Genomic DNA, 21259 nt, shown 5'->3' with positions numbered 1-21259 from the left:
TCCTGTTGATGAAGCTCTATAGAGAAGTGGACAAACCATCTACCAATTGTTCTTTCATCCAAAATTCTATACTGCCTTCCTTCTTTGACCTGTCTATGAGAATACAATTCATTTTGCTGCCGAATATTTAGCTATGGATTCTACATTACTGTTTGATGGACACTGGAGTCCAGGGCCTGTGGGCTGGCACTGCTCGAATATAAATGTCAACCAGCAATCAGCTGGCAAAGTTTCCTGGTCTAACTTTCAGTTTGTCAAAATTTAGCCCATCTCATCATCACTGTCCAAGTACACAAAGCAGCCCACATTCCCTGAAGTCAGACAATGAACCGACCACCCATTCATCTCAATTGGAAACGTCAATTATTGCTTATTCTTAGATTTGAGGGAATGGCCGAGTGTTCTCTAATTCTGTGTCCTCTTCTTTGATTTCTTTTTCTTCATTCAATTTTGCCCTGTTTTCCCTTCACTTTAAGCAGTTCACTAGTTCTTCGTCAACCAAACATCTCATCTCCAAAAGGGTCCTATTCTTTGTAAAGTAGGATGCATGGCTCATTACGTTTCAGCCAAAAGAGGTGAAACTCAACAGCCAGCAGAATACATATATTAGTACTTTTTACTCACAGTTCCAACATAATTTATACCATACACTGTTGTATTGAAAGATAAGGCAACACCATATTTGTAAAAAAAAAAAATACCAAAGACCAGAAAACGTCCCCAGCCCCCTCTTTGATAAGGTTGTATCAATGAGCTTCCAGTAGCACTCCCACCTTCTCAGTGAAATTCTTCACGTACTCCTTCCTAGCCGGATGATCCTCCTGTGGCCGGTTAAAGGCTGTCCAAACTGGCTCTCCCACAAACAACCTCATCAGCTGCAGGCAATGCAAGTGAAAAACACAGCACCAAAGAGTCAGGAATCATTCAGGAAGGCCGTTGAGGACTGTAGTCTTCATGATTTGGCATAAAAGCCTAGCGAACTTCATCAAACGGGTTCCTGGACTCTATGACCTATTTCATTTCATTTCTAGTGGTAAACTCAGTTCAGTGGGATTTATCCTTTTAAATAGAGGTCCCCTGAGTTGATCCTTTTCATCGCTGACTACTTTAAATCCTGAATTGGCCAGAAATTGATAAAGCGAGATGAAGTTCTCTAGTTTTACATTTGGTCTGTCAAGTGTCAACTAATTCATGAATAGAATATCAGCTATGTATAGACATAGTCCCATCAGAAGTGAGGCTCATGATATCAATATTTTTACCTTCACATAGTTGCTGGTGTCAAGGGTGAACCGGTGGTAAATTCCAGCTGGTAACACAATAAGATCACCGGCTTTGATCCAGATGCGAATCCAACGATCATCCTTGTCTCTAACATCAAAGTAACCACTACCCTCTAAGCAATAACGTATCTCCTCATCTCCATGAATGTGCTCTGTATAGAAGTTCTTCAGCTTCTGTTCATAGTTCTCCACTTTCTCAGGGCACAAGTCCAGCAAATCCTTCATAACAGGAATGCAAAATTCAGGTATGGCATATTTTAACCCATCAGCAAGCTTGGCCTATGACAATATCAGCCTCAAACAATACTACGAGATACTGTACCACGTTGTAGTTGATGTCACACGATAGGCAAAGTCAAAAAGAGATTTTACACTGACACTACATATATAAGCAGATCATTCTGCAACTAACATAAAAAGAATTTTGTCAAGTAGCATCTTTTCGCAAGTGTATACTTATGAGCACAGCTAGAATTTAGAATCCCTTCGAAATTTACATAAAAAGTTAATTGGTAATGAAACAAAAAAATTAAACTATTCTCAAATTACACAATAAGATGAACATGCCATGATGCTAATTAAGAGTATTAATTATCTCAGTAATGGAATTTCAGAGTTTCCCTAAACATGCAAGCTTTAGAAATGTTCTCGATCCACCACTAGCTAATACTGTATTCTAATTAAAAATTAAACTAATCCCCCAAAAAAATTTCAGAAGAAAGAGAGAAATTCATCAGACCATATAGCTGTAGCCTCTGCTATCTCTAATCTTCTTCAATTCTTCATCGTTCTCGTAATTCTCCGGGTTCAAATGCCAGTAAACTACTCCAAGATCAGCCAAATGCTCCAAGGAGACATGCTCTGGAGGGTCCCTCTTATGTGGAAGCCTTTGATCCTCACCACTTTCATCCATAAACCAAGCCTGCACGGACACAACACAGCTTGTGTATCAAGAAACTAAAATTTGTATGATGAATTCAAGAATTTTTACTATGTGGGCTTGTTTTAGAAAGCACACCTCAATTGCCATGAGAATTGAATAGCAGACTACGGCGAAAGTCAACAGCAGTTCAATGATAAATTCGATGGTTTTTGAGGTGTCAGTAACTGTTCAGTGGCTGCTGAAATACGTACATTGGCAGTCTGAAGGTTTGTAATGATGATATTCGTGTGGGGAGTTTTCGTGATAATCTTTGGTTTCCCATTGGTTTTCATGCCACGTGTGAGGTTTGATTTTCATTTGGTGTTTGTGGTGTGGTTTATTTTAACTGGTTCCTATGGTCCTGATAAATATCCTCCTCCTCCTCCTCCTTGTTTGTTCTGATTTCTGTCTTATACTCTGTCCATCTCCTTAGAAATAGATTATTAAAATGGCAGCTATGAATACTCTGGAATTCTAGCTAAAAATGATGGGACAAAAATATCCTTTCTTGCTGGTATTATATTTCCAGTCAAGGCACCGTACTCGTGAGCCACATGATAATGATACAACCATACTTCAAACTCCTCCCAAGCTTCCCATTTTCTCTTCTGGATCGTGGACAAGTAATTGGATGGTTTCATGGAATTGCTATTTCTGCAGACGACCAAAACTACAGCAAAGTAGCTGCGTCTTGTGTACTACTCGTACTAATAAAAGAATGAAGAGTTACCAACTTACCGGAACGGCTGAAAACTCTACTTAATTCTTTATTGACGGCAGAGAAGAGCAAAATGACCATGTAAGTCAAAACAATGAGTACAACAAAAATCACTGGACAATGGAAATCGTACGCAAAGGACATCTGTTTTTGCCTCATGGGGTTGACAGTAGACAGCTCATTCTAGCAACTTTCCTAAACATACGTGGCCCCGGCAAGCAAATTTTTTATATCAGATTTGCTACTTCTGGGATCAGCATATTAGTTAATTGTAATGTGTCTATGGAATGAAAGATTTGACAGAGAATTAGCCAAAATCCACCCATACCAGAGAAGAGATGGACCAAAAAAAAAAAAGAGAAAGAGAATAATTGTAAGGAACCAAACACAGTTCCGGATTTTGAGTAGTGCATGATTCAAAATCGAATTCAAGCTTACATACGTAATGTTGGAATGTATGCCCTAAAACAATGATTCTGTTTAATACATTCCTTATTATGTTTTGTAATTTAATAACTTCTTCTTTATCTGTTAAATGTTAGATATAACTGATAAAGTTCTTAGAATACTTGCTAATGTGATGGTGGTCACAAGTATTGATGACTATTAGATATCAATCACATTTATAGTAACATTCTTAAATTTTCCTAGTCTTAGTACTAATGAGATAGGACATCATTAGTACGGAAAGACTAGTACACAATTAATCTCTACTTAATGTAAGTAGTGATTATTCTCATTAGGGATAGCAATGGGGCGGGGGATTGGGGAATCCCCCGCCCCGTTTCCCCCTCAGTTCCCCCGCGGGAAAAGATGCAGCATATGCTAGGACTATGCTCGTGCAGAATATGCTAACTAGATTTTTAAAAAAAAGTAAAAAAGAATAGAATTTGAACTGAAATCAAGCCATCAGAAAGAGCAAATTAGTCTGGTATGAGGCGTATTTGAGGAGAACAAAGAAAATGTCAAAGGCATGCAAGTGAAGCTAACATTTTGAAGCTATGATGAACTGCCAAAACTCAAAAGACTGAAAAGCTTGTGGATTGTTTCGAAAATCAAAATATCCCTTTTGCTTTTTCAAAATCAGAAAAAAGAGTTGTTAAGTTAGCAACTTGAACTGCGGAAGTCCTGGAAAAGAATGGCTAAACATGATAGCATTCTCAAGACTCACATAAGGAAGTTACAATGACAGAGGAGGAACACTAAGTCCGAGCCGCTGTCTACTAAATTTTCAGTGTGAAGAAGAACGCATGCAAGAGCGGACGAAACCAAAGCGTGAAGAAGAACACAGAAAAAAGAGGGTGGATGGTCCAGATTCGGCAGACAGAGGTGAACGGCGGTGAACGGTAATGAAAGGTAGATGAACAAAGGTACGGCAGATGACCAGCTTCGGCTTTGCAAATTATAAGTGAAGGTATAGTTTTAGGAAATTTAGAGTTGTTTTGTATATATATATATATATATATATATATTTTATGCAGGGGCCCCATCCCCCGCCCCGTTTTAAGGCGGGAGGAAATATTTTGCCCCCGCCTCGCCCAATCCCCCGCATCATTTCTACCCCCGCGAGTACCCACCACCATCCGTAGTTCTCATCAACCATGGTATATAGATACCGAGATTAATGTGTAGATGATTTGTAAAGTACAAATACATTGGAATGATCCACTTAGAGATCCCATTAGGATATCTATCTAGTGCCAATGGTTGTATCTCTTGTGGTAAGTTATGTAAATGATCCTACAACTTGAGATCACCATAATATCTTGAGTGTGAATCACTACATTTTGACTCTATTGCTTGTTACTCATTGAGAGTGACATACAGAACATAGATTGGGTGTAGTGTTAAGCACGGAAAGATAATGAGTGATCAATATGGGATTCGCCACTCCGACAGTAGGAGTTAATATCCGGATGACCACTAGTGGGAAATTAACCCTAAAATGTCGACTACATTAGGTTAATTGAAGAATATTTTCAAATTAACCTAATATAGGGTTAATTCTGCAAACTAGTAAATTTAATTACCTATTAAGGAATTGGCACTTTTTTCTTATTCCTTGACTAATTGGATATCGGTGGTGAAAGGATAATAATTACATAGTAACTTCTCATGGAAAGATTAGGTCAAAATTCCCTTGACTAATTCCGGGTACTTGGGTGGTCATGATGTGTTGCTAGACACCACTCATGATTTATAATTATGAATTAATTAATTATTGTAATTAATGATAAAATAAAGTTGTTTATTTTATCTAATTCTTTTTAGGAATTATAAATCATAATTATTGCCAATGTATTTGGAGTCTATTGGATCACACGCATCAGAGTTTTGATTCTGAATTAAAATTATGTGTCCAACCGAAGACTTAGAAATAAAGTATAAGATACTTTCGAGATTTAATTACAAAAAAATAAATTTCAGACCTATTTGAGCAGATAGGAGAAAATAGTTATCTCCTATCTATTAGATAGTTGATAGAGTTTGTTATTGGATAAAAACCTATCTCTTCTTTTTTCTTTCTACAAATCCTATCTCTATTATAACAATGAAAAACCTATGACTCTCTCAAGGGAAAAATAGGGTTTTGACATACATAGAAAGTGGAGAAAAAAAAAGGTGTGTGAGACATACATAGAGAGAAAAATATGGACAAAAAAAGGTGAAAAGAAAGGCTGGCAACTTTCATCACTTTCACACATATATCGTAGAGACGATCCAGATATCACTCTCGCGTGGATTTCGGTAGAGACAGGACATCTGGATTGCTCAAGGGGTTATTCGTCTTCTCCAATTCGGCAGAGGAATGTCACACGGATTAAGATAATCCGTTTTTCCTTTTCTTCTTGAACCATGCGCAAAATTTAGGGTGATCCTGAGTGGATCTTTGGGAAAATTTTTAATTATTTCCGCTGTCTTTCTGTCCCAAAAACCTATCACGTAATAGTGCATTGAGTCTGTTGAGTGTTTCAAAAGAGAAAATTGTCAATTTAGTTCTTCAACTTTTTAACTTAAGGCGATTTCATCCTTCATCTTAAAATTAGTAGTCAATTTCATCCTTTTACAGAGGAGCTGCCAGTAAAACTCTTTTCGACACAAAAATCACCATCAAGTCAAGGCAATATAGGATTACGAAATAGGAACCATTTTTAAAACAATGAATGCAAAATATTTTCTGTTACATTGGGGAGAAAACCAATTCTCCATTAATTGGGGAAGTAAAACAAAAAGTGCAATAAACCAAATTGTTCTTCTTCTCCACCTCCGGCTATTGGAGAAGCCCCATGAAACTGCAAAAGCCAACCCATCAATGGAATTCCGAACCCAAATCCCCAAACCCGACTCAAAGCTTCTAATTCATTTATTTTTTGGAACTCCAATACAAGTCCACTCGTCAAGTCTCATTTCCCCAGCAAAATCCACTATTGGTGTCGGAGTAAAAATATTGACGAGGGCTATGCAACAGGAGGGGATGGATAAGGATGTAAAGAAGTCAAAGAAAAAGTTTGAATTGTAAGCCAAAAGATCAAAGTGAAAATGTTGTTTCCCAAATGATGATTTAAGGAAGCTGTTTCCCAAACTCTGATGCAATGATGAAGAGGTAGCTATCGACAAGGGAATGTTTAGAAAACAGCTAATCCATTTGCTAATTTGAATACTTTTCTTGAGTTTATCAAGAAAATTTTATATGTTAGTAAGTCTTAATTGTGGGGCTAAAATTACAAGACATATGATGATGTACAAAAACAATGTTGATGAAGGTTTTTTTTTTTTTTAAAAGACATATTGTCTTTGGAAGTTTGGCAGGAGCTAGTCGAAGAATAAGAATCAGTATGCAACTGCTCATTGAAGAAGATGAAATGTTTTCAACTTTACTCCCTAGCATTTTCTAATTTTTTGTTTTGATCTTTAATTTGTAATTCCTATATTACCCTTAATTTGGTGGTGATTTTTGTGTCAAAAAGTAGTATCACCACGAAAGGATGAAATTGGCTAGTAAATTTAAGTTGAAGGACTACAAACATCTAAATAAAAAATCGAAGGATAAAATTGGTTCAAGCAAAAAAATTTGAGGATTAAATTGACCATTTTTCCTTTTCAAAATCTGAGCTCGATTCAATAACTATTTTAAAGCTTGAGTTCATACTCGAACGTATTCGTTTTATTTAGATGCAAAAATTACAAATCATATTGGTCATCTAGTGGTGAAAGTTTGACTGATCAAGTTCCATAAATAATTTACTGAGTACGAATTACGAACAAGGATGGTAGAAAGGGCCGGCATTTAATAGAAGCTGTTACTTTCAGTTTTGGTAGGTTATCTAACGTTTGGCAGTCCTTAACCATTTTCCTGATCCAAACAACAAATGGATCCCACACGGCCCATACGGCTAATTCTCTCTCTTTCTTTTCCTGACCCGGCCTTAAATGAGTTCTGAACATCAACCTGACTGAACCCAGAAGGCGCAGGCCACCCTCTTTTTCATTTTCTCTTGAATCCAGAGCCGAATGACCGAAACCCCTGCTTGTAGGCCCGCACAAGCATTATCCATCATCCCCCCACCCTTGATTTAATGCAACAATTAATGTAGGAGTACTGGATAGAGTTTGTGCATCTTAAATGCTTTTCTTCTTGATTGTTTAATGTTTTTCTTCTTAATTTTTTTTGAAATTAAATTTAGTACTACACCTACATATTTTCCTTGAGAAAAAAAACTATAACTTACTAGTTAAAGTGCTCTCTCTCTCTCTTTTTGGCATATTGGACCACCAAAATATTTGGGTATTGCTAGAAATTTGGTTCTTTTTTAAATATTTTTTTATATTAGTGAGAGATTTTGAAATCAGAACTTGTTACTTATAATCCCTTCTCCCACCAAAAATCTGTGGCTATGTTTGGATTAATCATTTTTTTAAAAATAAGTTTTTCATATATAATGTTACAGTAATATACAAATAAAAATAACCTCAAAAATACCAAAAATAACTTCAAAAATACCAAAAAAAAGGCAATCTCAAAAACACAAAAAACAACTTTAAAAACACCAAAAACATAAAAAATAACCTCAAAAAATACCAAAAATACAAAAAAACCAAAAAAATAAAATTTATATATATATTATTACAGTAAAATATTTTAAAAATATTCTCAAAAACAGCTAATTTAGACGGAGCCTGTGTTTTATTTGACATGACAACCATGCACAATTAGGCAAAATATAGGCCCACAATGCGTCAAATTGACCTGTGATTGAGTCCTCAATTATGTGTTGTGTAACATGAGAAATGGGAAAGCAGGTGGTAAAGAGTCAATAATGGGGGGTTGGATATGAAAATATCATTTTTAGCTTTCCGTTCACTCAGTGTTCAGATGTTGGTCCCGTACAAGACAGCCACCTCCCATGGCATACCCCCGCACCTACGCTACCACACGAGTGCCGTCCTTTGCCAGTGGCGACTCCTCAGTCCTCCCCCTCCATAGTCCCCTTCAACCACCCCTCATGCCTATATATATCTCTATATATATATAGACACACACATAGGTTTTATGTATTCAAATATCCACCACATACAACTTCACTATGAAGGAGCCTTTTCAGTATAGCTCATTTTGGCGAAAGAATGTGCTAAATTCTATTTTGACTGTGTTAATTGGGCACCAGTTAGAAGAAGGATCCTTAGTTTCGTGTCTTCAAGTGTTAGTGGTTTTACTAATGCCCTGCACCCCCTAATAGACTTGTGACATTTCTTGCGCTTTTTTTTGTTTTTTTACGCTTTTAACATCTAAAATTTACCACATTCAATTATTCCTCGTATTCTGCCTATTATCCTATTCTCTTTCAATTTCTTGTTCCCCTTAATGAAATGAAGATGGAAGGCTTAGAGACACTAGACAATAGTTGTGCAGGTGCAAGGACAGTCCTATGCCCGCAGAACAATCAATCAATCTTATATTTCTTTTGGGACCCTCTTCACACCTTTTCTTTCTTCGTCAGAGGAAATAGACCAAACAAACCCTCGGCTCATTGCATGCTCTATTGTAGCACAAAAACTAGGAAATCTATTATTGTGTTCTCTCTAGGTTAGGGCAGCCGTGGACTGGTTGTAAAAAGAAATGCATGTCGCGAATGAATAACGCTAAATCTACATGTATCTATTCTTGTATTTATTATCTATTGGTAAAGTCTACCTGCATTGACTAAGCGATAGTAGTAGTCAAAAAAAAGAAAATCTTGGTTACTATAGAATAGCTTTTTGGGGATTGAAATGCTATGGCCGAGTGGTTATTATGGACTCCGTTTTTTGAGCTGCGTTGCTTATCTTCTTTCAGCAAAATACGTTCAATTATTCAAGCAACCAAAGCACTAGATATCATTTTACTTTTTGGTGTACAGTATATGAGTAACCATTTTTTGATGTTACAAATTTATGACTTTCGTCTATCCTAGTGCACTACTGCATCCTAGGTAAAGTAGGTTAGAAGACAACAAGAAAGAACCAAAGCCCTTATTGCTTTTCGATCGAAAATGCAATAATTGTCTTCTTTAAAAGATATAAAATACTAGCTAACTAGTCAAGCCACTTCACCAAGTTACCAATATTCATAGTAAAAGGAATGAGTACATATTTAGTTACCACGCATATACTCAGTCCAAAAAAAAAAAAACATTAAGAGCTTGTTTCAAATTGTTACTTTTGGAAAAATTTTGTTTAGTTTTTGAAAAATATTCTTTTTACGCATTTTTCTAATCACCTTTTTCCTGAAATATATGAGGTCTCAAAAAAAAAATAAAAAAGGAATGCAATTTTCTACAAAGCCTCCCAAAGGAGTTTATAAACGTGGATAAAATACAACAACATCTCCGATAGGTTAAGCAGCGATAGACAAGTGCATCCTTTCATATGTCCTCTATGAATACAATAGACACAATCTCTCTCTCATCCTTTAATGTAGTATTGTGTCTTTGACTTGGACCAGAAAAAATCGTGCTCTTTTTCTTCCTTTCTTCTCCCCCGCACGCAACAAGCCAAGTTAGCCAACAACAACAACAACACTGCTCTCAAATTTAGCTATACACAGGCAACTAAGTACTGGCACTTCATACTTCTCCTCCTTCCTCCTTAAACCCCCCAAACCACCCCCACCTCCTCCTCCTGCATACTAGACAACATTAACAAGTCCACCCCCCACCCACCGCCGCCATGGCCGTAATACGCCACCGCCACCGCCACCGTTCGCTGTCATTCGCTACCATCAGTGCATTACTCTTTCTCCTGCTTTCTTCAGTTTCAGCTCTTACTTTCAACCACGCCCGCCAATTCAGTAAGTACCCGCACACACCTTTAAAAAGAGCCCGGTTCTTGGAGCTGAATTTTATGGTTAACTCGGTTGGTTTGTTTGTGTAGGTGGTGGTGCAATGAGGGAGGAGATAAGAGCAGAGGTGAAAAGGGCAGGTGGGATGGAGTTAATCAAGCGAGTTTTGTATCGAAGAAGACTGACTGGACCGGGATCATCGCCGCCTACATGTAGATCCAAGTGTGGAAGTTGTGCACCGTGTAAACCGGTTCATGTTCCGATTCAACCGGGTTTGAGTCGACCACTAGAGTACTACCCGGAAGCTTGGCGGTGCAAATGTGGGAACAAGCTCTTCATGCCTTAGGACAAGCATTTTTTTTTTAAAAAATTTTAACTTAATTACTTATATAATTTGGCACTTACTACTTTGATAGTGTATATTAAGGCAGTAAAAGTGCAAAACATATAGTTGTAGAACAAACGTTGTTCAGAGATCATCATATATTAGTTTTTAGTAACTATTTTGGTCTTTTGTACATATTTATTCTTTTTCTCTTAGGGGGCTTGGAAATACTTATAATTGTTTCAAGTATTAGGCTATCTGCATATTAGTCAGCAATATTATTGTTTTAAACATTTTTGGCTACTGTCTAGTACACATTTTTATTTGTGGCTTTTTGTAGTGTTTAATACACCTGGGAGTTAGGAATACACACTAATAATTTTTCTCTCTTTTCTTGTCTGGACTCTGGAGGAGACACTGGGAACTTTGGGAATGTAATTTCTGTTGAGACTCTCGAGAGGATCTCTCTCTTTCTCTGGTCCGTAGCCTTTCTTTTCTTCAACTCACTATGGGTTTTTTCTTTTTCTTTTTTAAGTTTCTAAGGTGGGCAGTGCGTCTTTCATTAATGGTACATATGTTATGAACATGGGACATATTGGATGTAATAGGTTTTAATTAGGAATGATTTTAGAAACCTTCCCTCAGTTTTGACGGTTCCATTGCCATCCTCGAAAGCCTCCCTCGAAATTTATACCCTTGTAACAATTTACCCCAATTAAAAAAAAAGCAATAATACAAAAAATGATCTTAGGTGTAAGAAGATTATTTGATTCTAAAAGTGGCCATCTCCTATAATAATTGTTAGCCAAAATTGTTTCAAGTATTAATAGTTAATTTAATTATTCGATCTAACTTATTATTTCACTTACAGGATTGCTGTTACACATGATTAACAAAAACTTTCATCATTTGCAACCAAAAAGTAATACCTTTCTTTCAAAGTTTAGCAAAACAAAGTTTCTTTTTCTTTCCTTAAGACTCTTGTTATCACCATGCTAATAAGAAGAAACAATTTTGGAATCTCCACATGTCCAATACCTTTTAATTGTCAAGTATATATATAAAAAAGTTAGCCTAGTGTTGGAGCCTTTTTCTGATGTCTAACATAATCAAATCATGGTTAATTTAGTTTGTAAACGGCTCAGTTATTTTTCATGTTAGAATCCTTTTATTTATTTATCAGATACATCATATATGATTCTTTTTATCTGTCAAACACATTAATAGAAAAAGTGCACATAGTATTAGTTTCCTTTTTATATAGCAAACTAGTTGTTTTTTAAAATTCCAAATTATGGTTAATTTAACTAGCAAACATTTTGATTGTTTCTCTCCACGCATATGTGTAAGACTAGTATAGTCATTTCACCACTAATGATGTAAGCATTTGGAAACCAAATTGCTGACGAAAGAGATAAGTGATATTTTCAGAACCTCAAGAAAAACTAGTGAAATTGTCAAAAACCTCAACACAGCTTTCTAAAATGATCCCTTTTAATTGACATTCATTTTCCTTATTCACTCTTTATTTGATCTCTCAAAATATTATGAGAAAAACAATTATACATGATACATAAAATAATTTGGTACAATACTACGGCGTTTAACTACTGAAATTATTGTGTATGATAGTGATACATAGGTGAATTTGGTTTAATGCCAGCATAATGTTTACCTACAGAAATTAGTCCCTTGCTCTTTTTAGCAGCATAGAATTTTGGATCGTGATGCATTACGGTCTTCAGCAAAACAAAAATGAGAACTTCATTAAATGCATTCTAACAGTGCTGTACTCGAATGGTCCCTTCGGTTTCCTTTTTGTTTCGGCTGCCCCAAAATACGAGGGAGGTAAAAGAAAACCCTTTTCTGGCCAAGGACTTGGAAAGCCATCCTCACTTCCTAGACTTCCATTGAGTCCATGTATCATGATAAGTTTCAAGAAATTGTGACTAGAAGTGACTTTTAAACACTTCTCTTTAACCTATATAATGAGCAAGCTTCACATAGTTAAAAACATATATCCTAATGTCAGGGATTAATCCATTTCAAAACTTTCAGAGACATGAAAACACATATAGAGTACAATGGTAGGTCACGGAGTTCATGGTCCTTTCTTATTCGAGTATGGACCCTCCAATATCTCTCATACGAACATGGATTTCATTATGGGACAGTCCCTGTAAATGTTTGTGAATGTGTTCGTTTCACAAAAGCCTTTGGAGAATTCGAGGCTGGCATCCATTCCAATTTCTAAAAATATTCTCATTAAGAGGACTAGTTATTGGGAGTGCCTATGAATAAGAATGTATAGAAGACCTTGCATGGCTTAATTCTCCTTTTCTTTTCTTTTCTTCCTTTATATAGGTTACACAGGATCTTAGCAATTGAACTAACTGTGTGTTTATATCCATTTCATTTTAAGCTTCAAGTCGATTCTTGTTTCTTTTTTTTTTTTGTAGATCTTTACATTTTTCAATACGATATTCTTCTCTTTACTGACGTCCCTTTCTTTCTCTGTGGCAAGATACGGTGCATTCAATTATACACGGCCAGAACGGTGCATGCTTGGATCAGCAGTTTTTGTATAATTGTACCTGATTGTTTTACTTTGGTGCTTTTTTTCCACTTCTGTCCCTCTTGCTTCATTAAATTATACAAAAGCATCATCTTGTCAGAATTTCATTGAGGTCGGTAAAGTAATGCTGTGAAAGATTGGAAAAGAAGGTACTCAGTTTACTGCTATCACAAGTCAACTCTGCAGACCGTCTTGGCATCAAATTACCACAATGTTTCCCCTTGAATGTTGAAGAAAACCGCTTTCATTGTAATGGGATGGAAGTAGCATATACAGTAAAAGTGTAACATTTGGGCTATGGTAATTCTACGTTGTACAAGTTTGGGTTATGGTGATTCTGATTACTTTTTGATTGGTGAAGTGTTGCGAACTATTGTTTAGGAGAGGTTAATAATTAATTTTACACTGCGTTTAGATTGAAAGATTCAACGAAAGATTCAAATCCGTTTTAATTTGTTTGAGGGATTTAATGACAGATTCAAAATTCTTTCAAATTAGTCTAACTTGTTTGACTTATTTAAAAAGTATTTGGATTTGTAATTTATCAATTATTTAAATGCCTTTAAAAATTAAAATAATTAGTGAACTGTAAATATAAATACTTCTCAAATAATCCAAACAACTAAGAAGGTATTGTAAGGACTTTCAATCCATCATCAGATCCCATAATCCAAACGTAACCTGAATTGTAGTATGGTAAAGTGTGGCACGTTGAAAAAAAAAATCAACAAATACATTGCAAAAGTGAGACGAATTGTAAGCATTTTTTTTTTCCTTTTTTGGAGTTGTTAAAAATCTTGACGAACAAAAACTTGAAATCCTTTTACTTGGTTGAGCAAGTAGTTTTCATTTGATAATGCTCTCAAATAAAACGCTCAAATGGAACCATCCAATCAATTGCAAGATTCCATGCACAAGAAGTTGTGTCTGAAAAGATCCAAATGACTATTCCCTAAATTTCCCTTCTGCTGTTTATATGCTTGTGAACTGTTGACTCTACCATACAAAAAAAGATCCAGAATCCTCTGCGTCCTTAAGAACATGAGAAAAAAGACAGTTTGGAGGGACCAGTTTGTTTTCTCACGCACCAACTTGATGGAGGTGCATGGAATTCAACTGCATCCATTTGCAAGATTAGACATAATTTACCGCTTCCTGAAGACTTTCAACTACTCACTCCCATTGAGCATGGATGAGCAGAGGAGTATTTTATTATCTGAATGAATGAGATCAGACAAAAATGAGCCAGATGATAATGGCAGGAGCAGGTGTGAAGTGAAGGCTGAACCTCAATTTTGTAAAGAAACCTAGAGGTCTAGCCCGGTTTTTTTGCCCATTCCCAGCTCCTACAAGCACAAAAATTTCCCATCATTCTTTTCAATTTAGCAAATGGGAAGCTTTTGCAAAAGCTTAAAAAGAAAAGAAAGATGAATGGCAAAATGATTTGAAGTGATGTATGATTTGACAGTAGTGTTTGGCATTTCCTGTGACTCAAAGGAGTATCTGGACAAGAAACTTGTGCTTTTTAACTCAGACTATTGGCCATAACCAACACAGAGATCACTCCCTCCCCTCGTGCAACTCTGTCAATTATTCTGCCCCCCAACTTTTTCTTTCCTTGACAAAAGCTTCATTATTGGATTGAAGATCAGACACTACCGTAAATAAAGAATCATTCCATAACGTTGTTCAAAATTGCAAGGGATTTAGATTCCCTTTAATGCGACCATGCATGCATTGTTGTGGGTTTTCCATTTTTCAGGGAGGGAGATAAGCAGTTTAGATGCAGCACGAACAGGGACACTGGCTAAAACAAAGAGGCTTGTAATTGTCTCGAGGGACTGATCAACAATGACAATACACAACAAGACTGAGTGGAGGAACATAGGAAAACATCCAATCCTAACAGATGTAAAGCATAGCTGTTGATGTAAACGGTTGTCAAAAGCACTGCATAAAATAAGCGTCTACTGAATTGCAGGACAAGGACTTAGGGGCAGAATGTTGACTACTCAGCAATCCGAAACAAATTAGCCAAGATTAACATCAGAATTCACAAGAATTTAGGGATTGCGGCTTTGATAAAAAGGTGGAGATGGAGCAAATGTTGTCCCAAGACCACCCTTGAGCTTGAATTCCTAAGTAACTTTGACCATAACCAATGCAACCACGATGCAAGACTTATAAACCAAGAATCAACCGCATAAACATAGAAAATAGTAAGTGGGGATGATTTAGCCTCTTAACCGCAACATATTCTGCACCTGCTGGACAAACTCATCATAAAACGAGTGAATTCAAACAAAAGTTCAATTAAATATTAAGTCAGGAGATTGTACAGTAAAAGAAGCTGTGATCTTCCATGTTATATGGTTTTTAACTATTTATTCTATTTTAAAACAACTAAATTTCTTCTTTGTTATCTTATCTCTAAAATTTGCGTAGAAATTTCTTATGGAGAAATGATATATTTGCACTCCAAAATAATCTTCCAAAACTCCATATTCCTTCACTAATGAAAGGCGGGAGGTCAAAAATTATATTTGAAGCACAAATATCACTTTCAATACTCTGAGTAACAATTTACGCATGGATTGCATATTATTTCAAATATTATTTGAAATAATTGTTGTAACACTCTCTTTATGATGTAATGTATATAAAATAAAAAAATTATTAAAAATTGTGTTTGTACCGCAAATAAAAATATTATTTCAAGTAATTACATATCCAAACGCTTGACGCATTACCAAGGTCCACACCGCATAGCAATGGATTGCTCAGTGGCTAATAATAAGTTGGTTGCAAAAAACATATAAGTTGGTTGGTTCGAGCGAATGAATAATTGTTGGGTTTTCCTCTTTCCAGGTAGTCATCCCTTTCTGGGCTTTCTTTTATCTGTGAAAACCATTTCATAAAATAGATATAAGATCCTAACCCCGAGTTTACACCTAGCTAACATTCTAATTATATGAAGAAACATCTATTCCACAGCCTTCTTTTGTTGCTCATCTGGATTATCTTCTTCTTCCACACCAATCCCTTCATCAGATTCCATTACACTTGGAGGAGGCGGCAAAACCTGACAGATTGTCTTTAGCAACCCTAGTTCTTCCTCCTCTTTTTCTTCCTCAACTGAAAAACGTATGTCCCAATCCTCTATGATCTGTGTATAGTGGAATAAAAAAATTCACTGAGTTACTGAGAATAAATTTAGGAAAACTTAGGCATGCTATAGATTAACAACGTCATGTAAGGAAAGATGACCAACAATGTAATTACATAAATAAAATGAAGAGCGACAACAAGATTTCAGCTTCCTGTTAGGTGCTTTGAAGTAACACATGGTTCCAAAAGATTGGAAGATAATTCAACTCTTGCTTCATGTCTTGTCAAGCATTACATCCTGAAGTATCTAAGTGCACCTAAGCTTCCTTGACACAAACATTTTGCTACGCTGGTAGGGGAGAAGAAACAAACACATAAACCACAATCCCAGGAATTCAACCAAAAAACTGAGAATTTAGAGAGGTCAATGCTGAAAGGAAGACGAGGCAAGTTGAAAAACAAATCTCCCCGTAAAATGCATATTCTACCATAGTTCTATTTCCTCCAAATGTGAAATAAGATCACAGGAAGAAGAAATAACTGAATACTGCAATGACAACTCCTCCAGCTAGAGAGTAGAAGAGAATGCGAGTGTGCGGATCGTCTAGCTAAGAAGGGTAGGAGTCCAGCTCTGCGGTTAACTACTCTCAGGGAACCTCCACATACTCTTAGGAAGCTTTTTGGCCAACATGTACGAGCAGTCTCAGTCCCTAGATTAGTCTCTAGATAACGGGCCTTTGGCCCTCCAATGTAACCCCCCCAAAACACAAACCAAAAAAAAAAAGTAGAAGAGAATGCTAATTCTGCCGAAGAAATCATATAAAATCATATGCATGAGAACTGCTTGAAAAGAAAATAATGGCACCAACTGGAGCTGCAAAACGTGCTTCTACTTAAATTCAGAAGAAATCATGTTAAGATCAATTCTTGCATAAAACAACAATGTAACAGAAAAATAAGGTATTTCGGCCTCTTCTACAAAACTTAGCAGATTCATCTCACAACCGACCCCCAGTTCCAACCACTAAAGGATTCACATCATTCAACTGAAAGATAAAGCATATAAAGCTCTGTCAAATGAAAATTTAAATGCTTCAAAGAAGGCAAGTACTTTGGACATACAACGCATGAAGAATCAGAGGAAATTGTTCAATATAGTATCATGGTACACTAATTCAGCAAGAATATTAATTTAAGCATTTTGCCGTAAGTTACCGGGTACAAGGCAGCCTCACAAGATGGCCGAATGTTGAGGATGTTGAGAATCTCAGCTTTTGCAAGGTTATATTCCTTGCATTTCTGTACAAACTCAATTGCTATATCTCTTGTTTGTGTTGAGGCCGCTGTTTGTTCAAGATAATCATATACCTGCAGCAAGCCATTAAAAGATCAGCATATGAGAATCTCAATTATGTTAGCTTTCCATGAGAGAAAATCATCAAATACTTTTAGATGAGATAAACACTGCAACCTTGTATTCAGATGGTGCTATGCCAGCAATAAGTCGTGTGGGATCTTTACCAGCACCTCTTGATCTTAGAAAGTCAAGAACTTCAAAATTAGTAAGTGCACCCGCATATTCTTGAAGTCTGCAAAGCACATAACCTTAAGCAAACAAGATCACCCAAAGAAATCTAACAACAGAATGTTTTTCAACTACAAGTCTCAAAGATCTATAAAGAAGACAAACAAGAGGATCACTTCGGTTTCAAGACTACAACGAAATTTAGAATCATAACTAAATTTGATGACTAGCATATACATTTTCATCACCAGATGAAATTGAAGAGCTCTACTTCCAATTGCCTCGGTCTTTAAGACACTAATCAAACTGAATAGTGGTAAAAAAGGCTATATATCTGCAAATCGAAGAAGAAAATCTGTAAATTTCAACATTTTAATGTGCAGTTAGGTCAAGATTATACAATTGAAGTAATGCAGCAACAGCTGCAGTGAACACAAAGTCATTGAACATCTACTTTGAAGTTTCTTTTCTGTCAGAAAACTTATTGAATAGCACATACCCAAATCACATTCTACAACAATATAGTAGAAAGCAAATAAACTAAAGAAATAACAAAATTGCGGTAAGCCTATGTACCACACGGGGCTCACACGAGTTCTAAAAGGGTAAGCAACCGAATTAAAGCCAGTTCTGAGTTAATTTGACCAATCGAAAACCCACCTAAACTAAATAATTGAGTTAACAAACCTAGAGACATAATTGAAAACTTTTCAAGCAAACAACTAGGGACAAATCAATAGGCTACAAAAACAAGGGGAGAGGTCAAAACAGAAAACAAGGAAAAGCTAGAGGACTAAAACTGCAATTTTAAAAAGTCATCTTCTTCAACTAAACAGGATGCTGCGGCTGTGATTCTGGTTCTTCCTCTTCTCCGGCCAGAGCTAGCCATAATAGCCGGTGCGCTGCTTGTAACACACATATATCACATGGAGTGATCTCCAAGCCTCTATAATAGTCAGCCAGCAACACTTTTTCATATAATTGAGGCATTTTATCGAACGTAAGATAAGCAGCAATAAAAGGTATATTCTTTTTCTATCAAATTACAGTGAAATCCAATCCAACATATTTCCAGTTCGAGTGATTCCACATCAATCAAGTTAAGCACAGCCAATTTACAAAAATAAACGAAAGTAGATGCCATGCAAGAGCATGATAGATTAAAAAGAACCCAAAATATAATAAAGAAAAGGAGGATCATGATCGTCGGGAGGGCATACCTCGGTCCGGTGTCCGCCGGGAAGAGCAGCCGGAGAAATAACGGGGAGAGAATAGAGATGTCGAGAAAAAATGAAAATTATGAAACGCATACAGGCTATGGGCTTCAGGCTGTTTTTGCCCATGTTCTCGTTATTAGATGTATTCTTGCGACGGCCCAATATTGCGTTGGTTTCTGATGGACCGAATTACTTTCTTTTGATAGGCCCGACAGCCAAGACGAAGACGGCACGAGAGAGAGAGAGTGAAAATAAAATGCTTCGTGTAACACAGAACATTTGTTTTTGTTGCTATTATATATATGTAGGCACCATCAAAAGGAATACTACTAGATTTGAAGCTGCTGCTCCATTCTTTAGTAGAATTTCTGCTAACAAATGGGATGATTCCTTTTATTAGGCAACTAAATCACACAATTTATAATAGAAAATCAGCTTTTTGAAGCACCACAGGTGCTACTAATTGTCCATCCTTAATGGCCTCCAAGTCGCTGGAATTGTCTTCCAAATAAGCTCTCAAGAATGCAACACTAATTCCTGCAACAAATCTCCTCATGGGTTCTCTGGATACACCATTCTTACACAAACAATATGTGGTCTTTCCTCGAATCCCAGTTGTGTCATCATTCAGCATATCAACATGGCCATAGTCCTTGGCAACAAAGTGATATGCCGGCTTTTGACATTCATTGAAGAAGTCCTCATGATTCACCCCTTTTGGAGCACAAGGTGGAAACAGCGGGTTCCTTTTTACTGCACCTAAGCCTGATCCGATGACTAATACAGCCATATCAATATTGAAGGAATGAGGAATGTAAGTGAGAATTGGCGGGGGTGTTTGTTTCCCTTTGTCCATTCCATCAACAGGATCAACTCCTACCAACGCTGAGAATTTTAATGAAGTGATTGCCTTTCCCAGAGCCACTGCAAAAGCCACTTTGCCTCCGCGACTATGGCCGGATAGCGCCAGCTTTGATAAGTTCGGCCTAACATGTGATGGAAGGCAAGCCTGTAGTCCTTCTGAAAACCAGTTTGTTATTGCAGCAGTGGACTCGATTTCTTTGGTTGAATCAGGTCCTGCCACACTATATAACTGGAACAAGGTGGATGTAGGAAAATGTCAGCCAAACAAACAGCAATTTCATATTGGGGCCATTTGTGATTAGTACAGGGAGTTTTATTGTTCAATCTTGATCATTCAACAGTTATAAGAACAGACCTAAAGGGCTAAGAATTTGAACCACTACTAGAACAATCCAGACCAAGTTGATTTCCACAATAGATTGAGCTGTACTAACAGATATTACAGTTCTGTAAAGCTTTACAAAGCTCATTAATAATGTTTCCTTTGACTGCATTACCTTTTTTAAAAGAAAAATAAAAACATGTACCTCTGTAATCTTTATAGGTTCTGGATTCAAAACATGAGCTGAACAGAATTTTAAATTGAGTTTGACCCAAAAAGAAAAAAGAATATCCAAATTCATGGACAGCACAAGAAAATGCAAAGAAAATGGCATTAAACCTCATGGCCTTACCTCGGAAAATGATATTCTTTTTCATTATTTACCTATCCCTGAAAAAGATCAGGTCAAGAAACCTGCAAAATTGTTCGTATAACAACTTCCAAATATCTGTACAGCCAATCAAATGGACCGGCACATTTTTGTGCAGATGGCAGATACAGAGCAAGCCAATTTTACATATATCTGATGAGCAAGATGTCAATTACAAAGTGCCAACAGCCAGATTCGAAGCTACCACTTACAACAGTATGTTTAAAGCATATTCTGAATGCAAAATTTAATTGGAATCTGAATGTGAACAAATGGGTGAAATAGCACTATACTCAGAATTTAATCATTCACTAATTAGTGTAAAACAGGACGAGCTAGATACAGTTGAGACTTGATGACCTGTGGGGCAACCACGATGAATCCATGAGAAGCAATATGTTGAACAAGCTCGGAGTAGAAAGAGTTAAGAAAAAGATAGCCATGAAGGAACAGCAGAACAGGGAACACTCCAGCTTCTGATGGTGTCCCAATTAAGAGTGGCTTTGGAGGAGGTAAAGTTTGTTCAGCAGCTTTTCTGCAGCAGGGCCCTTGTTCAACTTTTATCAACTCAGTGGTGAAATTTCCATATTCAAACACATTTGTAGAAGTAGAGATTGCCGGGGAAGACAAAGAAGCCATGACTGTCGGTCAAGTTCTTTGAACTTCTGGTTTCTTTCTTCCCTTGCTCTCAAAGTGTGCTGCTATATGGTCC

General features: G+C 36.6%; 4 protein-coding genes across 5 annotated transcripts; 1 reads left to right on the top strand and 3 right to left on the bottom strand.

The window, feature by feature from the left end:
• Nucleotides 1-507: 507 nt before the first annotated feature.
• On the bottom strand, nucleotides 508-2446 carry LOC113764866 (1,2-dihydroxy-3-keto-5-methylthiopentene dioxygenase 1-like). Its single transcript, XM_027308899.1, has 4 exons — nucleotides 2302-2446; nucleotides 2023-2205; nucleotides 1263-1502; nucleotides 508-875 (listed from the first exon to the last, which is right to left on the bottom strand). The coding sequence occupies exons 1-4, from the start codon at nucleotides 2311-2313 to the stop codon at nucleotides 747-749; spliced, it is 564 nt and encodes a 187-aa protein (XP_027164700.1). The 5' UTR covers nucleotides 2314-2446; the 3' UTR covers nucleotides 508-746.
• A 7683-nt stretch (nucleotides 2447-10129) lies between these two features.
• Nucleotides 10130-10587, top strand: LOC113765010 (EPIDERMAL PATTERNING FACTOR-like protein 5). The gene is made up of 2 exons (XM_027309062.1): nucleotides 10130-10250; nucleotides 10334-10587. The coding sequence occupies exons 1-2, from the start codon at nucleotides 10130-10132 to the stop codon at nucleotides 10585-10587; spliced, it is 375 nt and encodes a 124-aa protein (XP_027164863.1).
• A 5227-nt stretch (nucleotides 10588-15814) lies between these two features.
• On the bottom strand, nucleotides 15815-19092 carry LOC113765457. 2 transcript variants are annotated; one of them, XM_027309645.1, is made up of 5 exons: nucleotides 18995-19092; nucleotides 18012-18108; nucleotides 17721-17838; nucleotides 17465-17617; nucleotides 15815-16307 (listed from the first exon to the last, which is right to left on the bottom strand). In XM_027309645.1, the coding sequence occupies exons 2-5, from the start codon at nucleotides 18017-18019 to the stop codon at nucleotides 16125-16127; spliced, it is 462 nt and encodes a 153-aa protein (XP_027165446.1). In that variant the 5' UTR covers nucleotides 18020-18108; nucleotides 18995-19092; the 3' UTR covers nucleotides 15815-16124. The 2 variants fall into 2 exon arrangements, with proteins under 2 accessions (XP_027165446.1, XP_027165447.1); XM_027309646.1 differs by having other exon boundaries at nucleotides 17721-17784.
• A 145-nt stretch (nucleotides 19093-19237) lies between these two features.
• LOC113765491 (chlorophyllase-2, chloroplastic-like) lies at nucleotides 19238-21250 on the bottom strand. The gene is made up of 2 exons (XM_027309696.1): nucleotides 20908-21250; nucleotides 19238-20084 (listed from the first exon to the last, which is right to left on the bottom strand). Exons 1-2 carry the CDS (start codon nucleotides 21184-21186, stop codon nucleotides 19410-19412), a joined length of 954 nt encoding a protein of 317 aa, XP_027165497.1. The 5' UTR covers nucleotides 21187-21250; the 3' UTR covers nucleotides 19238-19409.
• Between the last annotated feature and the right edge of the window lie 9 nt (nucleotides 21251-21259).

The sequence above is a fragment of the Coffea eugenioides genome, chromosome 3 (genome assembly GCF_003713205.1).
Source record: "Coffea eugenioides isolate CCC68of chromosome 3, Ceug_1.0, whole genome shotgun sequence".
NCBI lineage: Eukaryota > Viridiplantae > Streptophyta > Magnoliopsida > Gentianales > Rubiaceae > Coffea > Coffea eugenioides.
This window is presented reverse-complemented; position numbering and strand designations above follow the sequence as displayed.

Excerpts from the sequence above, each read along its gene's own strand:
- LOC113765457 (XM_027309645.1), bottom strand. Across the intron at positions 17,618-17,720 it reads TAGCACCATCTGAATACAAG|GTATATGATTATCTTGAACA; the intron begins GTTGCAGTGTTT and ends GGCTTGCTGCAG. Across the intron at positions 16,308-17,464 it reads GTGAGGCTGCCTTGTACCCG|ATCATAGAGGATTGGGACAT; the intron begins GTAACTTACGGC and ends CACTATACACAG.
- LOC113765010 (XM_027309062.1), top strand. The coding sequence starts at position 10,130 with ATGGCCGTAATACGCCACCGCCACCGCCACCGTTCGCTGTCATTCGCT. Across the intron at positions 10,251-10,333 it reads CAACCACGCCCGCCAATTCA|GTGGTGGTGCAATGAGGGAG; the intron begins GTAAGTACCCGC and ends TTGTTTGTGTAG.
- LOC113765491 (XM_027309696.1), bottom strand. The coding sequence starts at position 21,186 with ATGGCTTCTTTGTCTTCCCCGGCAATCTCTACTTCTACAAATGTGTTT. Across the intron at positions 20,085-20,907 it reads TCATCGTGGTTGCCCCACAG|TTATATAGTGTGGCAGGACC; the intron begins GTCATCAAGTCT and ends ACCTTGTTCCAG.
- LOC113764866 (XM_027308899.1), bottom strand. Across the intron at positions 1,503-2,022 it reads GCAGAGGCTACAGCTATATG|GATTTGCTGGACTTGTGCCC; the intron begins GTCTGATGAATT and ends CCTGTTATGAAG. Across the intron at positions 876-1,262 it reads ACACCAGCAACTATGTGAAG|CTGATGAGGTTGTTTGTGGG; the intron begins GTAAAAATATTG and ends CATTGCCTGCAG.